Here is a 27,923-nt window from a genome sequence, read left to right as displayed (position 1 = left end):
CGGACACCATTTAGCTACTGAATAACAACAGTATTACATATTTACTAAAACACCTATCAAGAGACAGGTGTCCCCTCCCCTTCATCATTCCCCCCAGAATTCAGTCTGAACTCTGTGCTGAGTTGGTGATCCCAAGAAACAAAAGGATTGAAGTCCAAGTTATAATTAAATGAATGTATATTCATAATGATACCATAAACTGTGTATTTAAGCAATATTTGCTTACTTCTTATACATGGTAATATTTTAAAAAATGGCTTTTTTAGATAGAAGACTGTATACAGTTGGAATATCTTTGTGAATATTTAATGCTTCAACTCCATGGTTTTCCACTCCACTTTTTAAAAAATGGATCGATCCTGGAGACTAAGAAATGAAGAATATTTTAGACACTGGACAGACATCTATGGATGAGCCATAGTTAACATACCCAAAGACAGGTTCCACCTTAACCTCCAGCAATAATTAGACTTAAGAGACTTAAACTTTGCTTAAGACTTAAGCAAAGATTATACTTAAAAAGTCAGAAATTCTTTTCAAAGTACAATAATGTCTCAGTAAACTGCTTCATTGTAGATAGTAATCAGACCAGAATGAGACAGGCCAAATATTTCTTTGGAGATCTTATTCTCAGATCTATAGATTAGAAAACAATAACACTAATTTATTAGAATTGCAAAATGGTTCATTGTTTCCTCTTGCTCTTTGATTTACTGGCCCTCTCTTTCTCCTCAGATATTATTGTTGTTATTTTACAGATGAGCAAACTCAAAGAGGTTTCCTGGCTTGCCCAAGAAAGGGCTTATAATGGACAAATAAAGAGCTAAAATCTGAATCTATGTTATTTTAATTACATTCTTTTAATTATATTGTGTTGCCTTCAGTAAATGCAAAACAAACCCATGGGACACTGGATAGAACCAAAATTGTAATTATTGTAAAAATTAATAGTTGAATTGGAACTCAAGTACAGTAATTAGCAAGTGGTTGTCCAGTTGCTAATATCAGGACACTACTGAATCCTACATGGAATCGAAGAATGACGGAAAGCAAGGAAAATCAGTCTCTCACTGAGTAGTCTCAAGGAGATTTAGTCTAGTGCTCCCCACGTTATTGGGTTTTGACTTTAATATATTGTATTAGATACCAACCCACTGGAAAGGACCCGGGCTGTGTTGTGTCTGTCTGGCACTCTGATGGCATGTCTGGTGACATGATGGCATGGAGTTAAGTTGGGACTGAGTCTAGGAGATAAAAACGTTAGTATTTCAAAGAATGGTTTCTTATAGCACCTCAATGATTCTCTATGTTAATACAGTGCTGCAGTGTTTGAAAAATGCTCAGTCAAGATACAAGTAATTTGATGTGTTTTCAACCTGTGGAGAAGGAAATGGCAACCCACTCCAGTATTCTTGCCTAGAGAATCCTGTGGACAGGGGAGCCTGGTGGGCTGCTGTCCATAGGGTCGCACAGAGTCAGACACAACTGAAGCAACTTAGCATGCATGCATGCATTGGAGAAGGAAATGGCACCCCACTCCAGTACTCTTGCCTGGAAAATCCCAAGGATGGAGAAGCCTGGTAGGCTGTGTGGTCCATGGGGTGGGAAGAGTTAGACACGACTAAGCGACTTCACTTTCACTTTTCACTTTCACTCATTGGAGAAGGAAATGGCAACCCACTCCAGTGTTCTTGCCTGGAGAATCCCAGGGACGGGGGAGCCTGGTGGGCTGCCGTCTATGGGGTCGCACAGAGTCGGACACGACTGAAGCGACTTAGCAGCAGCAGCAGCCTGTGGTAGTAGTGTTAGTTGCTCAGTCGTGTCTGACTCTGCGACCCCGTGGACTGTAGCCCACCAGTCTCCTCTGTCCACGGAATTCTCCAGGCAAGAATACTGAAGTGATTAGCCATTCCTTTCTCCAGGGGATCTTCCTAACCCAGGGGAGCGAACCTGGTCTCCTGCATTGCAGGCAGACTCTTTACCATCTGAGCCACCAGGGAAGCCCTTTCGATCTGTGAGTTCTTAGAAAAAGTGAATAAATGTCTGCAAAACTCAGTTTCCTTGTTTAAAAACAATACAGTAAGACTAATGGTAGTAACTACTTACAGGGCTTTTGAAATGGCTAAATTAGAATAATAGTCATTTCTCAATAAATATACGCATTACTATTAATCAGAATCTTTTACATATAACCTCTCATTTATTTGCTCAAGTGCTGTCCTCAGAAGTTAGTAGGGATGATTATTCTTGTTTCCCAGTGAAGGAAAATGATAGTCACAAAAGTAAGCTTGTTACGTTTATAAAAAGGGGAGATACTCAGTGTGAAATTCTACTCTAAGTTTTAGTTTTGTGTTACTGGGCATTTTATTTTAACTCTCTGAGTCCAAATTTTCTCATCTAAACCAAGGTAGAGGACAATGCTTATCGAGCTTTTATGTTTGCTGTGAGGGTTAAATAAGGTAATGAATGTCAAGCACATAGCATCTAGCATGTGTCAGATACTTTCTTCTCCCATCTCTTCTCCTTTAATGACTGCCTTTGAACTTGTCAAAATAAAGTCATCTATAGAAAATAATAATTGTCATTGTTGAAAGTGACATTATTATCATTTTAAAGTAACCTCTATAATAAAGAAGCTGGTACAAGTGGCATTGGAGAAGGCAACAGCACCCCACTCCAGTACTCTTGCCTGGAAAATCCCATGGACGGAGGAGCCTGGTAGGCTGCGGTCCATGGTGTCGCTGGGAGTCGAGTCGGACACGACTGGGCGACTTCACTTTCACTTTTCACTTTCATGGATTGGAGAAGGAAATGGCAACCCACTCCAGTGTTCTTGCCTGGAGAATCCCAGGGATGGGGGAGCCTGGTGGGCTGCCGTCTATGGGGTTGCACAGAGTCGGACACGACAGAAGCGACTTAGCAGCATAAGTGGCGTAGTAGCCACTCATAAGTAGCATACTCATAAGAAGGTGCTTCATGAAAACATTTTGATAAAAATGATCCAATGTCTATCATCTTATACAAATCCTTCTACCCTAATCAAGTTTCTTATATTAGACATGATAATTAATCTTCCATGTGTACAATTTGTGAACTCTGCATTTGTGTTTGGACTATTTACAGGTTTATACACTACATTGTAGTTTTTTTTTTTAATTTTCTACTTCACTTCTAGTGCTTATTATATGAGATGGGGTTTTCATTTAGCATGCTTGTTATTTTTAATTAGAAGTAAAAGTCTTAATGGAACTTAAATTTTTAGCATCACTTATTTTCAGAAGCTTAAACTCTGGAACATTTTGTGAATAAAAAATATAGTAATTCTGAAATTTTCAAAGGTGGGAGTGCTAATTTTACAAATATCTTACACTAATCTAGTGACTTCTTGTATTCAATTGTACTAGATAGAAAACAACAGCAAGTACCCGTTATGGGGTCTTAACTTCTAAATATATTGTCTTTAATTGTCACAACTCTAAAAGAAGGTATTATTTTCTTTATTTTCCAAATGAGGAAGCCCTGAAAAAGAATTCTACCTGAATAACTCTAGCAAAGCTGCACACTAAAGTGATGGTTAAACCATGTTTTAAAATAATGATAGGAAGCTCATCAAATAGAAATCGGAAAGTCAAGTCTTCAGGAAATATTATGAAATACAATTAAAATGAAAAAGAATAGTGGTGATGAAGATGGACCAAGTAGAATATACAGCCAAGTAGGCAAGGTCTGGCCTAGGAATTTGGTCTTAGTATAGTAAGGAGAATGGAATGCTAGGACTTTTTGCAACACAGTCTTATAAATAATATCATAACCACCAGCTTTCATATCCCTGTGAAATTCTCCCTTCATTTACACACCATATGGAAGTTCCTCAAAAATCTGTAATGTGAATAAAAGGGATATGCTATCTGAAATAACATATCCATCAGAGGGCTGCCAACCTGCATTTCATGGTGAATCATTTAAATTTAAAATTTGGTGTTTTGCACATAGAAGTGTACAATCCCTGTTGAGTTTCTATAGCTCCCTGAAGACATGTCTTCTCTCTGCAGAAGCTGCCTTCATTTGCATTTCAATATGCACATTTTAGGAGTCAACTGCCTGTATTTCAGGCATAGTTTAAATTGGAGTAGCTACAGATATTACAAACCAGTGTCTCTCTAGGCTTGTGGCTACAACTCTGGGTTCCCAATGTTGCCATGCTTCCTGACACAGAAGAGGCACATATAGTGTTAAGAATAAAGGCTGAATGATTTATACGACGTCATCAGTTTCTCTCAACCCTTGTAGGTTGTGCCTTCCACCTTGACATCACCAGTCCCTGTTCAAGCCCTACATCACCTAACTGGTCCTCACCAGTTCTTCATTTTACTAATCTTAACCTACACTCCCAAGAACCTCCCTGCATCTTCATTATAACATTCATTTCTCTGTCTGAATCACTGTACAGTAAGTCTGTTCATATTCATTCATCATTTATATGCACACTAAGTCACTTCAGTTGTGTCCCACTCTTTGCACCCCCATGGACTGTAGCCCGCCAGGCTCCTCTGTCCATATGATCCTCCAGGCAAGAGTACTGGAGTGGGTTGCCATGTCCTCCTCCAGGGGATCTTCCCGACTCAGGGACTGGACCAATGTCTCTTATGTCTGCTGCACTGGCAGCCAGTTTCTTTACTACTGCGCCACCAGTGAATGATGAAAGTCCATCATTCATATAACCAACCATTATTATGACCATTGATCTGGGTACAAGAAATGCAATACATGCACAATCAGTGTTGGCCCAATATGCTTAAAGCTGAACTATTCTGAACTAATCTAAGTCTATTCTGAATTAATCCCTGAATCCCATGGTATGTTTATAGAGGCTTTTGCACCAAAGAGGTGCTTAGTAAATGTTAAGTGAAAGAATGGATTGTTCACTCGATGCCACTGTGTTAGGAACTGTGGAGGATACAGCATAAACAAGACAGTTTTAAGTCTCCACAATGCTCACACTCTGTGGTGGGCACAGACAAGCACATAGATAACCCTAATGCATGGCAGAAAGCATTTCGTGTCGTAATCGAGGTATAAACACATTTCTGTGGGAGCGTGTAATGGCAAAAGATTAATTCTGGCCAGGGGGATGCACTGCCCTTCTGTCACGGCAGGAAACAAATTATTGTCTCATCCACTGAGTATAAATGGAATCCATTCGCCAGATGCGTAAGGAATGAGGAGAAAATAAATGAGAGCAGGGAGAATTTGTTTCACTGCAATGTTACAGTGCTATCCAACGGACTCTTGTAGATTTATGACATCCTTCCCTTGAATCTCTGGTGGCTGAGATGGTAAAGCATCTGCCTGCAATGCTGGAGACCCAGGTTAGATCCCTGGGTCAGGAAGATGCCCTGGAGAAGGAAATGGCAACCCACTCCATCATTCTTGCCTGGAGAATTCCATGAACAGAGGAGCCTGGCAGGCTACAGTCCATGGGGTCGCAAAGAGTCTGGACATGACTGAGCAACTGACACTTTCACTTTCCACCGCCCCCCACCCCCACCCCCAAACCCCTTCCCTTATATCCTCCTTCCCTTTACTATCTTTCCCCTACGGGTGAGTAGAAAGGAAATAATGAAGATGATCCCAAAGTATTTCAGTATCTAGTATAAGGGCTAACACAAAGAACAACTTTGGGATTTTTTTTTTTTCCTACACAAAATTTTCTGGAATTTAATTATCTCTAAGCTTGTCATGATCCAAAATTACAGGAGAAAAAGTCACCGAATAGGAGATATGGAATATGCAAATCATGATTAATAAAGACATTTGGTTTTGCCATTTATTGGTTTTGTCAGCTTGGACTTTTTTCCTCCTGTTTTTAAATGGAGATAGTAGTGATTAGTTCTTGTTATATTTTTTTTTTCAGTCTTTTTTTTTTTTTTTCAGTGGGTTTTGTCATACATTGACATGAATCAGCAATAGATTTACATGTATTCCCCATCCCGATCCCACCTCCCACCTCCCTTTCCACCCGATTCCTCTGGGTCTTCCCAGTGCACCAGGCCCGAGCACTTGTCTCAGGCATCCCACCTGGGCTGGTGATCTGTTTCACCCTAGATAATATACATGCTGTTCTTTCGAAACATCCCACCCTCACTTCTCCCACAGAGTTCAAAAGTCTGTTCTGTATTTCTGTTGTTGCTGGTTTCATTACTCTCTGGTCATAAATTCATTTGCTGAAAACAGTGCTAAATCACGGTTTCCTTTGCCTCCCGTATGAAAACAGCTTCAGTCCAAGAGGTTGGACACAAAAGGTCTGGGGCCAGCTGCCACTAACCACAGGTATGACTTCAGGGATGTACTTTCCCCTCTCTTGGCCTTATTTTCCTCCAGTAAGCTTGCTGGACCAGATTATGAGGTGCCAATCTCCAGTGAGTTACAGGGTCAAAGAGACGATGTAAGAGATAGAAACAGGTCAGCATTTGCCATTTCAGAATCTGATGCCAGTATTGTAATAACTTCTGATTTTTCCCAGAGAGTGTACAAAGCCCGATTTTTATGTGAAATTTCCACACAATAGCATGTAGGCCCAACGAAACATAACTAAAGACCAGATTCAGCCCAAGGGCTTGCTTTCTGCAGCTTCAGAACTAGACACTCTCTAGTCGATGTCCCTTGGATCTCAGACCGTCTCTGATTCTGCATTAAGAGTCTGATTTCCCTTTGTTTAACAGCAACTTCAAAGTTCCAGTTCCCCAGATGAATTAAAGAACAGGCTTTGAGTGCTGTAAAATTAAATTGTGATCACAGATTGAAGGATTTCAGTTTCTGCTTATCCCTTTGGGGCCTTCTAATTTGATTAAACAATAGTAAAATTAGGATGGAATGTGAAGTGTTCTAAATCAGAGAACCCAGCTCTGAAGGAAGAAACAGCAGGAACAGCATGTCGCCCCGCTTCCTCTTCCCCTCCCGGATGCTGACGGACAGACCCAGCCTGGGGGAGCTGCTGGCAAGGTCAGGTTTGCACAAATGCTCATGCTGACCCTGGGCCTGGCCTCCAGGAGACCCTAAAACCTCATCCTTGAGCAAAGCAAATACGGCTGAATGAAGTCTAGTTGTTTTGTGCATTAACATGCCAACTGATTAACATGCCTCTCTTCCCTACCACCTAGTGGATAAGGAAAGAAGCCTGGAAAAAATGAGCACTCAGGGATTTTTGCTGTTGTTCAGCCGCTCACTCGTGTCCCACTCTTTGTGACCCCATGGACTGCAGCACACCAGGCTTCCCCGTTCTTCACTATCTCCCGGAGTTTACTCAAACTCATGTCCATTGAGTCAGTGATGCCATCCAGCCATCTCACCCTCTGTCGTCCCCTTCTCCTCCGGCCCACAGTTTTTCCCAGCATCATGGTCTTTTTCAGTGAGTCGGCTCTTCCCATCAGGTGGCCAAAGTATTGGAGCTTTAGCATCAGTCCCTCCAATGAATATTCAGGGTTGACTTCTTTAGAATTGACTTTAAACCTTGCCTGATAAGGTGAAACTCCTTGGGCCCACCACACACTTGTATCCCTGAGTCAGCCCCTTACAGGCTGAGTGTTTCTGAGGAGATACTATGTCACTCATGCTGGGATCACCAACATCCAGAAAAACAGTGGTCCCCAACCTTTTTGGAACCAGGGACCAGCTTCATGGGAGACAGTTTTTTCACAGACAGGGGTGGTGGGAATGGTTTCGAGATGGTTCAAGTGCATTAACATTTATTGTGCACTTTATTTCTATTATTATTACATTGTAATATATGATGAAAAATTATACAACTCATCATAACGTAGGATCAGTGGGAGCCCTGAGCTTCTTGCAACTAGATGGTTCCATCTGCGGGTAAAGGGAGAACGATGGGAAGCAGCTGTAAATACAGGTGAAATTTTGCTCACTTGCCCAACACTCACCTTCTGCTGTGTGGCCTGGTTCCTAACAGGCCACTGACCAGTACCAGTCCATTGCCCAGGGGTTGGGGACCCCTGCAGCATAATATCTGACCTACAGTAAGGGCTTAATAAATGTTCAATCAATAACTCAATCTCTGAGTCAACAAATAAATTACTCAAGAAGCCAGGATTTCTTTTTAGGGCCTAAGCAGCAAGATAAAAAATAGTGGAATATAATCCTAAGTTTCTATTAAGACAGCTAAAGAAAGCCTAGGCCAACTGAAGTAGAGCGTTTGGGAATACAGACAGAAGGTCACTGAAGGTGATGGGACTCTGACAGCACCCCAGTGATCACAGATGGTCCCTGTGCTCCAAGTGTCATCTCATGGTGCTCGATATTTCAGGTATAATGTTATCTTATGGAGAACACTGATTTTTAAAAAACTAGAAATCAGCCTGGTTTGCTTTAGACTGTCAGTTCATACCTGCCTTCTGTGGGCTATGGCCCCATTGTCAGTGCAGTTTTCAGAGCCTTTGTAGTTCGATCAGAGTCTACTGAAGGTGTGCCTCATTGAGTGCGTCCGGGATTTAGGCAGAGTTCTATCCTGTAGTTCACTTCTCAGAACTCTGGTGTGCTGACCAGGGTCAAACCCATCCCTACACAACTCAGCAGGGAGCCCAGGAGTTCATATTCAATTTCGTGTGATCGTTTTCTTGAGATCTGCCCTGTTCATAGTCTCCCTGAAACATCCCAGCTCCCAGTCTCTTCTATCCCGTTCTTGGGCCTCTGGGCAAAAGTCAAAGGCTTTGGTTTCTACCTCTGCCTCACACATCCTGTTCCTCAGCTGGATTGCCATGGGAGCCAAGTGGGGACAGGCTCGAGAAAGAAAAAAGCAACAGGGAGTTTCCCCGTACTTTTCATCTCTGAGTCAACAGAGATTTGGGGACAGTTCTTCAGGTCATGGAGAAGGGTTTCCTTCCTGAATTATAGGTGCCTGCCCAGCCACCGTGGCCTTCACCACCACCATCTCTGCAGGGCTGCTCCAGGACTTACACAGGAAAACAAACAAAAAACAAAAATGGAATTTCTCCCACTCTCCTTGACTTCTAGGGTGCCCCTTTCCACAGACCACAAAGGAGGACCTCTCATAGAGCTCTTTTTGTCTGGTACACAGTTCCACGTTTGGGGCTGTCTGCTGGTTCAGACAGTAAAGAATCTGCCTGCAATGCAGGAGACCTGGGTTCAGTCCCTGGGTCAGGAAGATACTCTGGAGAAGGAAATGGCAACCTGCTCCAGTATTCTTGCCTAGAGAATTCCATGGACAAAGAAGACTGGCTGGCTACAGTCTACGGGGTCGCAAAGAGTTGGACATGAGTGAGCAACTAACACTTTTACTTTCTTTATTTGACTCTAGTTTTGGAGACTCTGAAGGAAAAGATCCAAAAATCTCATGCATGACTCAGTAGTGTTCTCAATTCTGTTTTTTTTCCCCAATCCAATTGTTACCATTTACTATTCAGAATGCTCAGAAAGCTGCTCCAATCATTCCATTCAGGATTTTCAACTGGACTTCATGGAAGAAACATGTGGTGAGGAAGGGGACCTATTCCACCTTGGTTAGACCAGAATTTTTCCCATTAAATGTTATCAGATGGTAAAAGCACTGAAGATTGCTTACTGGGATTGTATGGATCATCTGGCAGATTCTGTTGTAAATTGACATTGATATTTAGTTTTGTTTGGTGCCATTCTGAAAAGCAATGATTACTCTAATAAACTGACTTGACAATCTGAAAACCAGACCTGGTATTTGGTGACTTGCTTTGAGACATCTGGTCAAGCATCAGACCTCATTCATATTCCTAACATGTTTTAATAGTGACAATTATGTGTCAGATGCTATGGTAAGCACAAGGGCTACCTCTGTGAAAGGCATAGGACCGTTGTCCTCAGGGAGCCCACTGTGTACTAAAAATCAGCCACAGGTCATCACCAGTGCTACGAGAGGACGAAGCAGAACCTTAAGTCTATATTAGAGACAGATATGTAAGCAGGAAATTTCCTTATAGGATGTTTATCAGATGTTTACCAAGCACCAAGGCTAGAGGAGAACAGAGAAAAACCTTAATTCTGAACTGGAGGAAGGCCCAAAACAACTTCTAAGTGGAGGTGACTCCTAGACACACACAAATTAATAAGTAGAAAATCTACCATAAAGTATGCTCCATATGTATGGAGTGAGACGCCCAGAGGCCCAGATTCAGAAGAGAAGAGTTTGTTATGCAGATGCAAGAAGTTCCAAACAGCTGATGCACAGTGTATGATGGATCAGAGTAGAGAGGCAAATACAGGGCAGGAGAAGAAAGGTCTTGAAGGTCAGGACAAATTATTTAGGATATAATTTGTTTATTAACTGAACGGTTCCAAGAGAAGACTAACAAAATCATGTTTGTGCTTAAGAAAGACCGCTCACTATATATCTACATTGGAAACACACAGATTTGAGCAGAGCAAGATTAGAGGCAGTGATGTCAGTTAGGAGGCTATTGTAGTAACCCAAGCAAGGAGTTTTTAAGACATTCTGAAACCAGTAGAAATATATCCATACAAGAGAACACTATACAGCCAGTAAAATTAATCTAGCATTTCTGCTTATTTTAAAGGAGTGATCAGGAACTCAAAAAGAAGTCTGGTGTCTGAGATAGATCCAGTCACTCATGTCAGTTCTATTTTCCAAATATGTCCTTAATCTGAACACTTCTCACCATCTGAACTGCCATCACCCTAATCTAAGCCACCAATACCCCTTGTCTGCTCTGTCCCTTTGGACACTGACCTCGCTATTTAACAGGTTAAACAGCACTTTTGATCCTACATCCCCACCAACCTACTTCTCACATTCAATGTCATTCTAATCCATTGCTTAAAAAGGAAAACCTGGACTAACTCTTCATTCTTCTTTTTCCTTTACAACTCACAACCAGTCCACCTCCAGTCCTATTCTCCTTGCTTTCAATATATAATTAAAATCCTACCCTGGATTAAGCCACCATCACCTCTTAGCATCCTATTTCATTATTCCCTAGTTTTTTCCACTCTCCTTCTATTTTCTATCCTCAATGAAAAAAATGTTTAAATGAAAATGAGATCATGATCTCTCTCTGATTAAAAAAAAAAATCCCAAAACCTATACCATACAGCCCTGCCTGGCTGCCATACCTCAAATCCTGCTTCTCTTCCCCTTCCTCACTGTTTCAGCCTTTCTTCTCTTCTTCAAAGAATGCAATAGCTAATGTCTCTTCTTGGCAACATACTTCTTCCAGATGTTTGTATTTTGAACAGGAAGAAACAAATGATGAACTTGGGTAACATCAATCAAGAACCAAGTAACATTGATCAATTTATCAAATGCTTTATAAATTCATTTATTCCTTGTATAAATCTGTTAGTTAGAAACTATCATTCAGCTCATTTTTTTCGGGCACAGAGAGGCTAATGACTTTCGCCACAGTCACACAGCCATGAATAGTAAGTAGCAGAGCTGTAATTCTAACCTACTGCCTTGTCCCAGAATCTGTACTCTCGTCCTGTTTACTCTGCTCATCTTAGTAGCTGACCTGCACCCTTTAACACAAAGACAACTTCATGCAGATTCACCCCCTTCAGATATAATGGCATTAGGGAGGAGTGGAGATAGACAGAGATCTAAGCCTAAAGAGATAAGAGGCATAAGAATCCCCTAAGAAGCCAATATCTCCCCAATAGATACAAATATTGAGTCTACTGCATAAATTACTTTTAAATGTGGATACCAGACGCCCCCCTACATGCAAAGAAAGACAAGCTTGTTGACTACTGTCAGTCATCTTGATTCCCTTAGTTTCTTCATCTATAGTGGAAATAGTTCCTAGCTTCCTGAGTCTTATGATATTTAAATGCTTTTAAAGCACTTATTTGTTAGCTCACATTTCAACAGAGCTTTCTTAGCAACCTGAAGTTCATAGCCCATCTGTGGCTGCTTCTTATAATGGAGGGATAAGACTAGAAAGGAGATGAAATGGTGTAAGCAGAATTCAAACTTGAATTGCACTGAATTGACCCCCTGTTGCATCCTGAATGCTGAAACAGATTAAGATATCTTTCTTTAAAACACACACACAAAAATACTGAGTCACTATGCTTCACATCTGAAACTAATATAATATTGTAAATTAACTATACTTCATTAAAAATAGACAAAATCAGGGAAGGAGGGTGGGAAACCACATGCATCAAAATGACTTAAGAAGAAATTACAAAGGTTACACTTCTACTGGTTTTCTTCTGGCATATTTTTTCCTTTTTTTTGAATTTGTAATCATTTGGAATGTTTGGGTGACAAGGGAAGATAGTCACCAGGACATCTACAAGACCCTAATGTTGCCTAAAGAGGCCAGATGTTCCCAGATGTCTAACAAAACCAAAGGACTTGGCAGACTGTATTGCTTGCGTTTCAACTTGCTCTCAGTCAGCTCCTTCTGCAGAGTCCGGGCCCAGGTCTTGGGCAGCACTAATGGGCATTATTTGAGGGCACAAAAACACAGCACTTTCCAGGAAAGACCTGATCTTGTTATCAGTTTGTTTTCCCTAACTTTATATCTTAATCAGAATATTTTTAAAAGGTGATACAATAATACTGTTCAGGGAGTGCATCTTTTCAATGCAAAGAAAGACAGTATATCAAAAAGGACACTGATCTTGGCATTAGAAATCCTTGTCTACTTCTGATTATTATTATCTGTGTGACTTTGGGAAACCTACTTGACCTGTCTGCACCTTTGCTTCTTTATCTCTACAGGATGGAAACAGTATTGATGCACCTGGCTAATGAATGCAAAAATTATTTTTTAAAGTATCATACAAATGCAGATTTTCATATTTGCCTTCATTCAATTCAACAAACAGTACAGTAACCAGTAACCGGGCCCTGAGCACTATGGTTTGATTTACAAATGAATAAGGCTCCAACTGGCCTTTGCGCCAATTGCTGTCTGTTATACAGGAGGCACAAAGAAAAATCAGGAAGGGAAGCTGAAAGATGACTGCTGGAGAGCTCTCCTGGGCATCACACCAGGAGAGGCCTTTGGCTTGCTTTTATTCTCCAGAGTCTTAACCAAAAAACACAGTGGCTAAATGTTGTTATGATTTACATCTTGGCACAGCTAATCTTGATGAAGTATCGACCCTGTGCCAGGCTGTGCGCAAGGTAACATTTCATTCTCACATCCCCTTTTCAAGATAAAGGTCACCATATTTAACAGATGGTTAAGCTGAATCTTAAGAAAATCCAAGTAACTTCTCCAAGTCACAGAGCTACGAAGACATCAAGCAGGAATTTGAACCTAGATCCCTTTCTTCTGCTCATGAGAGGAAAAACAAAAGAATGAGAATCAAAGTCCCTACCTACCACCTTTTACTAGCCACAAAAGCACCTACTGCTAAACCCTGATAGTGGGTTAGGCGGCTGAGTTGTAGTACCTGGCTTAGGCTCAATATGAAGCCCTTAAGCAAGGCCTCAAAGGCTACCTGGAAAGAGAATCAGTCCGGTGAGGAACTACCTCCATTTAGGTAGCTACATGGAGGAAGGGAGCTGGACTGACTTGGGAACTGGATGTTTCAAATCCTCCTCCCCCTAAGTATGCACACATTTCTAAAACATGCTGGGAAGGGTGCCTGACAGAGGTATAGGCCGACCTAGCAGATGCTGCAAATTCGGTTCCAGACAACCACAATAAAGTGACTGCTACAGTAAAGCAAGTCTCACAAACTTGTAGGTTTCCGAGTGTATATAACAATTATGTTTGGATACTGAACAGTACCTACAGTACATACATACACAGTACAATAGCATTATGTCTAAAAAAAGATGTACGTACCTTCATTCAAAAATCCCGTGCTGCTAAAACATGAAAACTATCATCTGTTCTTTCAGTAAGTCATAGCAGTAGCAGCAAAGAACACTGATCACAGATCACCATCAGTTCAGTTCAGTTCAGTCACTCAGTCGTGTCCAACTCTTTGCAACCCCATGAACCGCAGCACGCCAGGCCTCCCTGTCCATCACCAACTCCTAGATCTTACTCAAACTCATGTCCATCAAGTGGGTGATGCCATCTAACCATCTCATCCTCTGTTGTCCCCTTCTTCTCCTGCCCTCAATCTTTCCCAACATCAGGGTTTTTTCAAATGAGTCAGCTCTTCACATCACATGGCCAAAATATTGGAGTTTCAGCATCAGTCCTTATAATGAACACCCAGGATGGACTGGTTGGAACTCCTTGCAATCCAAGGGACTCTCAAGAGTCTTCTCCAACACCACAATTCAAAAGCATCAATTCTTTGGCGTTCAGCTTTCTTTATAGTCCAACTCTCACATCCATACATGACTACTGGAAAAACCATAGCCTTGACTAGATGGACCTTTGTTGACAAAGTAATGTCTCTGCCTTTTTTTTATTTTTTATTTATTTATTTTTTTTTATTAGTTGGGGGCTAATTACTTCACAACATTTCAGTGGGTTTTGTCATACATTGATATGAATCAGCCATGGATTTACATGTATTCCCCATCCCGATCCCCGCTCCCACCTCCCTCTCCACCCGATTCCTCTGGGTCTTCCCAGTGCACCAGGCCGGAGCACTTGTCTCATGCATCCCACCTGGGCTGGTGATCTGTTTCACCATAGATAGTATACATGCTGTTCTTTTGAAACATCCCACCCTCACATTCTCCCACAGAGTTCGAAAGTCTGTTCTGTATTTCTGTGTCTCTTTTTCTGTTTTAAGTTGCAGGATATAAAATTAACACACAGAAATCCCTTGCATTCCTATATACTAACAATGAAAAAACAGAAAGGGAAATTAAGGAAACAATACCATTCACCACTGCAACAAAAAGAATAAAATACTTAGGAGTATATCTACCTAAAGAAACAAAAGACCTATACATAGAAAATTATAAAACACTGATGAAAGAAATCAAAGAGGACACAAACAGATGGAGAAACATACCGTGTTCATGGATTGGAAGAATCAATATTGTCAAAATGGCTATTCTACCCAAAGCAATCTATAGATTCAATGCAATCCCTATCAAGCTACCAACGGTATTTTTCACAGAACTAGACCAAAGACTTTCACAATTTGTATGGAAATACAAAAAACCTCGAATAGCCAAAGTAATCTTGAGAAAGAAGAATGGAACTGGAGGAATCAACCTGCCTGATGTCTCTGCCTTTTAATATGCTGTCTAGGTTGGTCATAACTTTCCTTCCAAGGAGTAAGCGTCTTTTAATTTCATGGCTGCAATCACCATCTGCAGTGATCACCATAACAAGCATGATAATAATGAAAAAGTGTGAAATTAGGATTACCAAATGTGACACAGAGACATGAAGTGAGCATACTGTTGGGAAAAACGGTGTCCATAGACTTGCTCAATACAGGGTTGTGACAGTCTTTCAAGTTATGAAAAACATGATATCCACAAAGAGGAATAAAACAAGGTATGCTTGTATAGAGAAAATGATAGGGAGATCAGAAGAGCAGGATTAATTTTATTATCTGAAACCGTGGTGGCTTCAGGAAGGAAGTGCTCTTGGAGTCTTGAAACACTAATTAGCGGTCAGTAGAGTTAGGGAGGAAAAGAAAACAGAAGGCATAGTCCAAGTTGGTTCTTTAATTCATTTAACAAATATTTATCAAGGGCCTACTATGTGCCAGGAATTGTTCTGGGAACTGTTCTAAGAAGTGGTAAGGAGAAAAATAATGTTGAGAAAGGAGATAAGGAGTGTGTGTTTGTGTGGGGGGCGGGGAGGGGGCGGAGGGGAGTGGAACAGAGATGATATTTAGACAGGATATCAGAGAAATCTCACAGAGGAGATGATATTTCAGGAAAGACCTGAACTGGGGAGGGAACAGCTCTGCACATCTGTGAGGCAGATATTCCCCAGGTAGAAGGAACAGCAAGTATCGTGCTGGCCAAAAAGTTTGTCCAGATTTTCCCAAAACAGTAATAACCCAAATGAACTTTTTGGCCAACCTAATTCAAGGGCCCAGAGGCAGAAGCATGCCTGGAATGCTTGAGGATCATGGAGGAGGATGGTGCAGCTGCAGAGGATTGACTGAGTGATTTAACTATTTTAATACACAATATTATGTTAGTTTCAGGTGTACCACATAGTGATCAACAGTCATGTAAATCATTTATCGGGAAATGGTCACCACAATAAGTCCAGTGACCATCTACTCTCATACAAAGTTAATACAGTATTTTTGACCACATCTCGTATGCTGTATATTATATCCTCATGACCTGTTTATTTTAGAACTGGAGGTTTATACCTCCTATCTCCTCTACCTATTTCATCCAACACCCCACCACCACCCTAACCTTGGGCAACCACCCACTTGTTCTCCATATGTATGAGCCTATTTTTGTTCTGTTTTGCTTCTTTGTTTTTTAGATACCACATGTAAGTGAGATCATATGGCATTTGTCTTTCTAACTTATTTCACTTAGCATGATGCTCTCTATATCCATCTATGTTGTCACAAATGGCAAGATTCCTTTTTTATGGCTGGATAACATTCCATTTTCTGTGTGTGTGTGTGTGTGTGTGTGTGTGTATACCACATCTTCTCTATCCATTTATCTACTTATAGAATTTAGCTTACTTCCATGTCTTGGTTATTATAAACAATGCTGTAATGAACATTGGGGTGCATATATCTTTTCATGTTAGTGTTTTTGTTTTCTTTGACTGAACACCCAGACGTGAAACTGCTGAAAGCATGAGACTTTTATTTTTTTTGAGGGCCCTCCATACTCTTTTTCCATAGTGACTGCACCAGTTTACGACCCCACCAATAAGGCTCAAGAGCTCCCTTGTCTCCATATCCTTTCCACCAGTTGATACCACTTGATGACACTCATTCTGACAGGCGCGAGGCAGTAACTCATTGTGGGTTGCATTTGCATTTCCCTGACGATTAGTGGTGTTGATTATTTTTTCATGTGTCTGTTGGCACTCTACGTGTATTCTTTGGAAGGATGTCCATGGAGGTTCTCAGACCACTTCCCAATTTGACTGTTTCCCTGATGTTGAGTTATATCAATTCTTTATATATTTTGGATATTAACTTCTCATCAGATACATTGCTTACAAATATCTTCCCCCATTCAACAGATTGCCTTTTCATTTTGTTACTGTTTTCCTTTTCTACACAAGAGCTTTTTAGTTTGATATAGTACCGTTTGTTTATTTTTGCTTTTGCTTCTCTTGCCTGAGGCAACAGATACAAAAAGTATTGCTAAGACTATCAAAGAGTATACTGCCTGTGTTTTTTAGGGGTTTTATATTTTCAGGTCTAATATTTAAGTCTTTCATCCACGTTTTCAGTTTATGTTTGCATATGGTGTACAAAAGAGATCCAGTTAAAATTTTTCAAAGTAGCTGTCCAGTTTTCCCAACACTGTTCATTGAAGAAAATGTTTTTGTATATCCTTGACTCTGCGGTCACAGATTATTAATTGCCGATATGAGATTAGGTTTATTTCTGAGCTCTCTATTCTGTACCATCGATCCATGTGTCTGTTTTTGTGCCAGTACCACTGTTTTGATTACTGTAGCTTTGTATTATCATTTGAACTCAAGGAGTTCTTCCAGCTTTGTTCTTTCTTGAGATTGCCTGAGCTATTTGGGATCTTCTGTGGTTCCACACAAACTTTAGGATTATTTTTTCCAGTTGTATGAAAAATACCATTGGAATTTTGATAGAGATTACATTGAAGCTGCACATTTCCTTCAGGAATATGGTCATTTTAACAATGATAACTCTTCCAATTCATGAGGAAGGTGGATCTTTCCATTTCTTTGTGTCATCTTCAATTCATTTCATCAATATCTTACAGTTTTCTGAGTACAAATATTTACTACTTTGGTTAGATTTACTCCTACTGTTTTATTGTTTCTGATGTAATTATAAATGGGATTGCTTTCTTAATTTCTATTTCTAATCACTTCTTGTTAGTATATAGAAACACAACAGATTCTAGAAAAATTGTATCCTGCGAACTTAATGAATACTTTTAATACTTCTAATAGTTTCTTTGATGGAGTCTTTAGGGTTTTCTATATATAGTATCATGTCATCTGCAAACAGTGAAAGTTCTACTTCTTCTTTCCCACTTTGTGACTCAGCTGGGAAAGAATCCACCTGCAGTGGGGGAGATGGTTCAGTCCCTGGGTTGGGAAGACCCCCAGAGAAGGGAAAGGCCACCCACTCCAGTATTCTGACTTGGAGAATGTCACAGACTGTATAGTCCACGGGGTCACAAAGAGTAGGACACAACTGAGTGATTTTCACATTCACTTTCCTTTTTGCATTACTTTTCTTTTTCTTATCTGACTGCTGTGGCTATGATTTTCAATATGATGTTGAATAAAAGTGGAAAGAGTGGGCATCCTTGTTTTTTCCTGATCTTAGAAGAAATACTTTCTGGTTTTCACTGATGAGCATGAGGTTGACTATCAGTTTAGTCACTCAGTCATGTCCAACTCTTGGCAACCCATTGGACTGCAGCACGCCAGGCCTCCCTGTCCATCACCAACTCCCAGAGCTTACACAAACTCATGTCCATCGAGTCAGTGATGCCATCCAACCATCTCATCCTCTGTCATCCCCTTCTTCTCCCACCTTCAATCTTTACTAGCATCAGCGTCTTTTCCAATGAGTCAGTTCTTCGAATCAGGTAGCCAAACTATTGGAGTTTCAGCTTCAACATCAGTCCTTCCAATGAATATTCAGGACTGATTTCCTTTAGGATGGACTTATTTGATTACCTTGCAGTCCAAGGGACTCTCAAAGAGTCTTCCTCAACACAACAGCTCAAAAGCATCAATTCTTTGGCACTAAGCTTTCTTTATAGTCCAACTCTCACATCCATACATGACTACTGGAAAAACCATAGCTTTGACTAGATGGACCTTTGCTGACAAAGTAATGTCTCTGCTTTTTAATATGCTGTCTAGGTTGGTCATAGCTTTTCTTATAAGGAGCAAGTGTCTTTTAATTTCATGGCTGCAGTCACCATCGGCAGTGATTTTGGAGCCCACCCCCCAAAAACAGTCTCTTATTGTTTCCCCATCTATTTGCCAAGAAGTGAAGGACCAGATGCCATGATCTTACTTTTCTGAATGTTGAGTTTTAAGCCAACTCTTTCACTCTCCTCTTTCACTTTCATCAGGAGGCGCTTGAGTTCTTCTTCTCTTTCTGCCATAAGGGTGGTGTCATTTGTGTATCTGAGGTTATTGATATTTCTCCAAGCAATGTTGATTCCAGCTTGTGCTTTATCCAGCCCAGCATTTCGCATGATGTATTTTGCATATAAGTTAAATAAGCAGGGTGACAATATACAGCCTTTACATACTCCTTTCCTGATTTGAAAGCAGTCTGTTGTTCAATGTCCAGTTCTAACTGTTGCTTCTTGACCTGCATTCATATTTCTCAGGAGGCAGGTAAGGTGGTCTGGTATTCCCATCTCTTGAAGAATTTTCCACAGTTTTTTGTGATCCACATGGTCAAAGGCTTTGGCATAGTCAACAAGGCAGAAATAGATGTCTTTCTGAAAAACTCTTGCTTTTTCAATGAGCCAGAGATGTTGGCAATTTGATCTCTGGTTCCTCTGCCTTTTCTAAAACCAGCTTGAACATCTGAAAGTTCACAGTTCATGTATTGCTGAAGCCTGGCTTGGAGAATTTTGAACATTACTAGAGTGTGAGATGAGTGCAATTGTGCAGTAGTTCTGAGCATTCTTTGGGATTGCCTATCTTTGGGATTGGAATGAAAACTGACCTCTTCCAGTCCTGTGGCCACTGCTGAGTTTCCAAATTTGCTGGCATATAGAGTGCAGCACTTTCACAGCATCATCTTTTAGAATTTGAAATAGCTCAACTGGAATTCCATCACCTCCATGAGCTTTGTTCATAGTGATGCTTCCTAGGGCCTACTTGACTTCACATTCCAGGATGTCTGGCTCTAGGTGAGTGATCACACCATCATGATTATCTGGGTCATGAAGATCTTTTTTGTATAGTTCTTCTGTGTATTCTTGCCACTTCTTCTTAATATCTTCTGCTTCTCTTAGGTCCATACCATTTATGTCCTTTATTGTGTCCATCTTCACATGAAATGTTCCCTTGGTATCTCCGATTTTCTTGAAGAGATCTCTAGTCTTTCCCATTCTATTGTTTTCCTCTATTTCTTTACACAGATCACTGAGGAAGGCTTTCTTATCTCTCCTTGCTATTCTTTGGAACGCTGCATTCAAATAGGTATATCTTTCCTTTTCTCCTTTGCCTTTCACTTCTCGTCTTTTCCCAGCTATTTTTAAGGCCTCCTCAGACAACCATTTTGCCTTTCTGCATTTCTTTTTCTTGGGGATGGTCTCTATCACTGCCCCCTGTACAATGTCACGAACCTCCGTCCATAGTTCATCAGGCACTCTGTCTATCAGATCTAATCCGAATCTATTTGCCACTTCCACTGTATAACTGTAAGGGATTTGATTTAGATCATACCTGAATGGTCTAGTGGTTTTTCCTAGTTTCTTCAATTTAAGTCTGAATTTGGCAATAAGGAGTTCATGATCTGAGCCACAGTCAGCTCCCAGTCTTGTGTTTGGCAACTGTATATAGCTTCTCCATCTTCGGCTGCAAGGGATATAATCAGTCTGATTTCGGTATCGACCATCTGTTGATGTCCATGTGTACAGTCTTCTCTTCTGTTGTTGGAAGAGGGTGTTTGCTATGACCAGTGCATTCTCTTGGCAAAACTCTATTAGCCTTTGCCCTGCCTCATTTTGTACTCCAAGGCCAAATTTCCCTGTTGCTTCAGGTATCTCTTGACTTCCTACTTTTGCATTCCAGTCCCCTATAATGAAAAAGACATCTTTTTTGGGTGTTAATTTTAGAAGGTCTTAAAGGTCTTCATAGAAGCATTCAACTTCAGCTTCTTCAACACTACTGGTCGGGGCATAGACTTGGATTACTATGATACTGAATGGTTTTCCTTGGAAATGAACAGAGATCCTTCTGTTGTTTTTGAGACTGCATCCAAGTACTATATTTTGGGCTCTTTTGTCGACTAGGAGGGCTACTCCATTTCTTCTAAGGGATTCTTGCCCTACAGTAGTAGATAAAATGGTCAATGGAGGTTGGCTATGGGTTTGTCCAATATGACCCTTATGTTGAGGTATATTCCCTCTACACCACTTTTTGGAGTTTAATGGATGTTGAATTTTGTCAAGTTTTTTCTGCATCTATAAAGACAATCATATTACTTTAATTTGTTAATGTGGTGTTGTCACATTGATTATGAATATTGAAACATCCTTGCATCCCTAGAATAAATCCCACTTGATCATGATATCCCTTTAATCCCTTTAATGTACTTTTGAATTCTACATTCTAGTATTTTATTGAGGATTTCTGAATCTATGTTTATTAGCGATACTGGTCTGTAATTTTCTTTTGTGTATATGTCGTGTCTTTAGCTTTGGTATCAGGGTGAAACTAGCCTCTTAGAATGAGTTCAGAAGTGTTCCTTTCTCTTAAATTTTTTGAAATAGTTTGAGAAGGATAGGTTTTTAATTCTTCTTTTAAATGTTTTATAGAATTCACCTGGCAAGCCATTTGGTCCCAGTCTTTTGTTGCTTAAGAGTTTTTTATTTAGTGACTGATTCAGTTTCATTACCTGTAATCGGTCTGTTCATATTTCCTATTTCATCTTTATTAAATCTTAGGAGATTGCTCATTTCTAGAAATTTATCCATTTCTTCTAGTTTGTCCATTTTATTGCCATATTCTTATTCATAGTAATCTCCTGTGATCCTTTCTATTTCTGTGGTGTTAAATGTAACTTATTCATATTTTATTTATTTAGGCCACTTCTCTTTTTTTTGCTTGATTAATCTGAATAAAGTTTTCTCAATTTTGCTTATTTTTAAAAAACCACCTCTTAATTTCATTAACCTTTTCTATTTTTCTTAGTCTCTAATTTATTTTCATCCTGATCTTATGTATCTTCTACTAATTCTGGGTTTTGTTTGACCTTTTCCTCTAGTTACTTTAGGTGTAAATTTAGGTTGTTAACTTGGCCTTTTCTTGTTTCCTGTTGTAGGCCTGTATCATAATCAGCTTTCCTCTTAGAACTGCTTTTGCTGTGTTCCTTAGAGCTGAATCGTTATTTTCCATTTTTCACTTATTTCTAAGTATAATTTCCTCTGACTTATTCATTGACTGTTGTTTATTTTCATATTCTTTAGATTCCAGCTGTTTGTATTTTTTTGTAGTTTTTTCCTGTAGTCAAATTCTAGTCTCATACTGTTATGGTCAGAATTTTATTTATTTATCTCATAAATATTAAATTTATTAAGGCTTGTTTTCTGGCCTAGTGTGTGTTCTATCCTAAGTAATGTTCCCTGTGCACTTGAAAAGAATGTTGCTTTTGGATGGAATGTTCTATATGTAGCTATTAAATCATTCTGGTCTAATATATCATCTAAGGCCAATAATTACTGACTTTCTGTCTGGATAATCTGTCCATTGATTTAAGTGAAGTCTTAAAGCATTTTCCTACTATTGAATTACTGTCAGTTTCTCCTTTTATGTGTGTCAGTTATTTGCTTTATATATTGAGATGCTTCTATTTTAAGTAGATATGTATTTATAATTGTTATATCTTCACCTTGGATTGATCCCTTTATCATTAAGTAATGTCCTTCTTTGTCTAGTGTTACAGTCTTTGTTTTAATCCATTTTGTCTGTTTCAAGTATTGCTACCTCAGCTTTCTTTTCATTTTCATTTGCATGGAATATCTTTTTCCATCCCCTCACTTTCACTCCATGTGTCTTTAGATCTGAAGTGAATCTCTTATAGACAATGTATACATGGGTCTTGTATTTCTAGCCACTCATTCTCTGTGTTTTGATTGGAACATATATGGACTAAAGTCCCTTTACATTTAAAGAATTATTGATAAGTATTCACTTTTTGGGTTTCCCTGGTGGTTCAATGGTAAAGAATCTGCCTGCCAATAGAGGAGACATGGGTTTGATCCCTGGGTCAGGAAGATCCCCTGGAGAAGAAAATGGCAACCCATTCCAGTATCCCTGCCTGGGAAATCCCAAGGACAGATGAGCCTTGTGGGCTACAGTTCATAGAGTCACAAAAGCGTCTGACACAACTTAGCAACTAAACCACAACAGCAATTAGCTTATTGCCTTTTGGTTAATTATTTTGGGGTTGTTCCATAGTTCTTTTTTGTTCCTTTTTCCTTTCTCTCTTCTGATTTTATAACTGCTATGTTATGTTCAGAATCTTTTCTCTTTTTGGTGTGTATCTATTATATAGGTTTTTGGTTTGTAGTTACCATGAGGTTCCTATATAACAATTTATATTTATAGATGACTATTTTAAGTTAGTGATATCATAAGTTCAAATGCATTTTAACAAGCTTATGCTTTTACCACCACCAGCCCCCACTATTTTAGGGTTCTGATGTCATATTTTACAGTTTGAAATTTTGTGTATCCCTCAAATCCTTATTGTATTAATAGGTACAGATTATTTTAATATTAGTCTTTTAACATTCTTAATTGTATGTAATTAGTTGCCCTTTCTTGCTAACTATTCAGGGAGGAATAATTTAAATAAAGAATATTAGGAGTCAGAAGAATAAGGGGTGAACTATCATGAGTCAAAATCCTGTTTGTCTTTGGAAGTCATGGCCTGGACATTGGCTTTTTCTTTCAGTAATAATGGAGCCACTAGAAAGCCTGATCAGAGGAGTATCATAATCTGACTCTTATTTTAAGAATATTTTTATAACTATTGCATTAGAAACTTACTGGAGTGGGTATCAGTTCAGTTCAGTTCAGTCGCTCAGTCATGTCTGACTCTGCGACCCCATGAACTGCGGCACACCAGGCCTCCCTGTCCATCACCAACTCCTGGAGTTCACCCAAAGCCATGTCCATTGAGTTGGTGATGCCATCCAACCATCTCATCCTCTGCTGTCCCCTTCTCCTCAGAATAGTTTAAGGTGGAAAGAAAGTATCTGGTTAACTGACTATTGCTGTAATCCAGACAGGATATATATCTTGAACCTGACAGAAGTAGATTTGCATCAAATAATTTAATTCTGGATATATTTTCAAGATAGATCAAATAAAAGCAGACAGTGAATGAAGGAAAGAAAAAAAGTTAAAAGTGACTCCCAAGTATTGACTTAGCACCTAGAACAATGGCATTTCCAGCAGTATGAGGTGAGATGTCAAAGTGTGAATCGAGTCTGTGTAGAAAAGGAAATTGTAAGATTTGGTTGGAAAGTAGCCTAGGGCCAATGTCTTGTCCTGAGATGGAAACAAGATTACCCATCTTACACTTGTGTCAGGATGAACCATGCTGGCTTCCCCAGGAGCCTGAGTACCATTTGACAGTCATAAAAAATCATGTCATCTTTGGAGAGTTCCTATATCTCTCTCTTAAATAAAAACTCTTCCCCATAAGAAATGTTCTGTCTTTACCTCATCTGTTACTTTTATGTTATACCCATGTTCTTCCTACATGTTTCACTCCTCTCCATTCCTCCATCACCAGGCCTGGTAGTAGATTCCATCTCCTAGATACTTCTGCCCATAATCATGACCTCTGCCCTCAGCAAAGGCATTTTCACCTGTCCCTGGGATCACTGCATTACCACTTAATGGGTCTTCCTGACTCCACTCCTGTAACCCTTTAAATGTTTCTCCAATGTAGTCAGATTGATCTTTCTAAATTAGAAATCTGACCACGTTTCTTCCTGTTTTAAACACAACAAAAGATCCTAGGGCTCTTAATCTGGTTTAAGCAATCCTGCCTTCCTCTACTCTTTTAGTTCTCCTCATTCTCCTACCTCCTACCCTACATTCCAAACATTCCAACCTTTTTAAAGTTTCCCAAACAGAGTGTGTTTGATCTCATCTGTGAACCTTCAAACTTGCTTTCCCCCACTCTTCATCCAGCAGACACTAAGCCACAGTGCTCAGCATCAGTGAGCTTCTTGGTCTAGCGCTCCTCCCTATTCAGTCCTGCCCTAGCACTCAGCTGCTTAGATGCTCACTGCCCTCTAGACTCTAAGTAAACAAGAACAATAATCATGTCTATTTTACTCTACATTATGTTCCCCACTTTCAGCAAGTTCTGAGAAGTCAGAACTAACAGGAACTCATTCCATATTTGTTTAACCAATAATTCATCCCAAATGTTAGTTCTTTAATGAAATATTCCCAAGGGCCCTCCATTGGAAGTGACTGTCCCCACTTTGGACCTCAATGGACTTTAACTCCACATCTGTTATAGATTTATTACCTTCTGCCTTTCAGTTTTACATAATTTGTCTCTATTACTGAACAAGTCTCCTCTTAAGTGCAGAATCCATCTCCATTCATTTTTATATTTTCCTTAGATTACTGTACACAGAGCTTTATGTATACTCAGGCTCCAGTAAATATTTAATTAATGGATGAATTAATGGGGCTTAAATATTGTATTTCAGAATTTCCAAATAGGTCAATTTATGGAGCACATATACTTTGAGGTTGAAAATAGTAGGTGATAAATCCAACTGGGTAAGTTGAGGCAAGATAATAGGGTATCTACTTTGCTCAGCTAAGACTTAATAATTTGGAAACTGGAGATTTGTTGAGGATATCTAAACAAAGAAAGTATACTATCACAGCTAAGTACTTGGTAGATTAATGTGCCCTTAAGATAAATTTTGTGGAATTTGATGGAGTGCTATACTCCATCCATCCCCAGAATTTGGTAACAGAGGAAATGAATCTTGGTACTGGAGGGGATTCAGGTCCTTAAGGTCTTAGGGAAAAATGTGAATACAGAAGAGAATTAGGAATACTAGTAGTATTAGGAATACTATTTTAGCACCTGTTCTTGGTATTTCCTCTGGTTCTAATTCTTATAAATTGTTCTAATGCATTGTCAAATTATTCAGAATCCATAAAGAGCTGTAGTAGGATTAAATCTCAAAGTTTATCCCTAATTTGTTTTCCCATAGGTTCTCTGACTCTGAGAACACATCATGTGCAAGACTCCAAAATGGGATTTGTGATCAATGCAATCTATTCCATGGCCTATGGGCTCCACAACATGCAGATGTCCCTCTGTCCAGGCTACGCGGGCCTCTGTGATGCCATGAAGCCAATTGATGGACGAAAACTTTTGGACTCTCTGATGAAAACCAATTTTACTGGGGTTTCTGGAGACATGATCCTATTTGATGAGAATGGAGACTCTCCAGGAAGGTACTGTTACAGTTCTCCTCTGGACAATAGAGACTGATCGATTTGTCTCTTGATCCTGTGGGGCCTGTTTCTCTCCTCGGTGGTTTATCTATGCTTCCCGGATATGTTTGCTTAGTTCTGACATCACAGAGTGAGTCAAGATGGAGAGAGGAAGCCCCATTTCCAGTGGCCAGGAAAAAGTATAAACACTGATGTCTAAAACGTGTTCTTGGAACCATCGCCACACTTCAGAGACCCAAACTTAAAGGCAGGAGCCTCACAGTATAGATGGATAATTAAAAGCCAGTTCATGGTTTCTCTGTACATACTTGCCCTGTTATTCTATGTATTCTGATCTCTTCTTGGGTCACAGAACTATTATGAAACTGGAAGAATTCCATTTCTGGTAATCTAGAAACAGGATTGAGGTGTTATTCTATGGTTTGTTGTAGGTACAGTAAGTTACACGTCATATTTTCTTTTAGAATCCTGCAGCTGGAACACTTTCTCCCTTCTTGAGGACTAAATGGCCTTTTTCTCTAAAATTTTACATTTCACTTATAGAGAGGAGCCTGAGAAATATGAACTCACTCATAATTATAGGCCAGCCTCCAGGGAAGTCATTAAGTACCTAGAACTTACCATCTTTCACATCTAAGACTCTAAATTCTTAAGTGACTCTTCATGTGAGACTTTTAATGCATCAGGGATAATGTCACTGAAGTGACATTCTGACTTATAGCAGGGCTGAGTCTTCGACCTGCCCTGCATTAGGACAGTCAGGGTCCTTGGGTTGGCCACTGTAAAACCCCTGCTATTTTTCTAGCCACAGGTTTTGCTTGCCAGGTATGCCTGGAGAGGGTGTGTTCACACTCTGTTTGCAGCTAATCCTGCCAAGAGAAAGTCCCATGAGTCCCTCCATGACTCACACGCCATGTGCCCACACATGGTACCAGCCATCTTGGTCTAGCTTGTTCCATATGCCTGATCTGAGCTGGAGTTTGTCCCTGATGCAGCTGTTACTATCTCACAAGCTGAACTTCTACGTGACAGGAGTTCCAAGTCACGCAGCCAAGAGGAAAGCTGGATACTTTCTCTGTTCTAGCGAGTTGATGAGTACTGCTCCATGCAAGCTGTTTGCCAAGATAAGACTTTTCATATATTGTTTTCTACTTGGCAGAAATGTAAGCATTTACTCGGGGCCAAAGAGAGCTTCGCATTCGTTGTAAGACATCTTGGTGTTTGGTGTTTAGTTGTTAAGTCATGTCATTTGTGACCCCATGGACGGTAGCCTGCCAGGCTCTTCTGTCCATTGGATTTCCCAAGCGAGAATACTGGAAGGGGTTGCCATTTCCTTCTCCAGAACTTCTTAGGGCAGGTCAATGAATGAGCTCAGGCTGTGGGGTCAGGTCAAGGCTGGGCTCTGACATCTCCCCGTGGATTTATTATTCATGTGTACCTCCCTGGAACACTGACGTCAGCTTGGGGTTTGTTCATAGCCTTTGTGGACTGCAGCTCCATCCATTCAAATAGTTTTCATGACATGTACCTAAGTCAGTTCCAGAAACCAGACAATGAAGAACTAGCTCAGATGGCTCAGCTCCATTCCAGTGGGAAAGCTTA

The 27,923-nt window shown here is 40.0% G+C and overlaps 1 protein-coding gene and 1 pseudogene across 2 annotated transcripts in view; one reads left to right on the top strand and one right to left on the bottom strand.

Moving 5' to 3' along the window:
• The window catches only part of GRM5 (glutamate metabotropic receptor 5), a 583,230-nt gene that overhangs the window by 449,011 nt on the left and 106,296 nt on the right, over nt 1-27,923 (top strand). For both annotated transcript variants that reach the window (XM_061120398.1, XM_061120390.1), the window contains exon 4: nt 26,075-26,321. In XM_061120398.1, coding sequence (XP_060976381.1) covers nt 26,075-26,321 — 247 coding nt within the window. The remainder of the gene's footprint in view (nt 1-26,074; nt 26,322-27,923) is intronic.
• Nucleotides 1-27,923, bottom strand: part of LOC133040554 (polyglutamylase complex subunit TTLL1-like) — a 201,340-nt pseudogene that overhangs the window by 67,406 nt on the left and 106,011 nt on the right.

The sequence above is a fragment of the Dama dama genome, chromosome 2, assembly GCF_033118175.1.
Source record: "Dama dama isolate Ldn47 chromosome 2, ASM3311817v1, whole genome shotgun sequence".
Lineage (NCBI taxonomy): Eukaryota > Metazoa > Chordata > Mammalia > Artiodactyla > Cervidae > Dama > Dama dama.
Note: the sequence above shows the minus strand (reverse complement) of the source record. Positions and strands in the feature narration are given on the sequence as shown.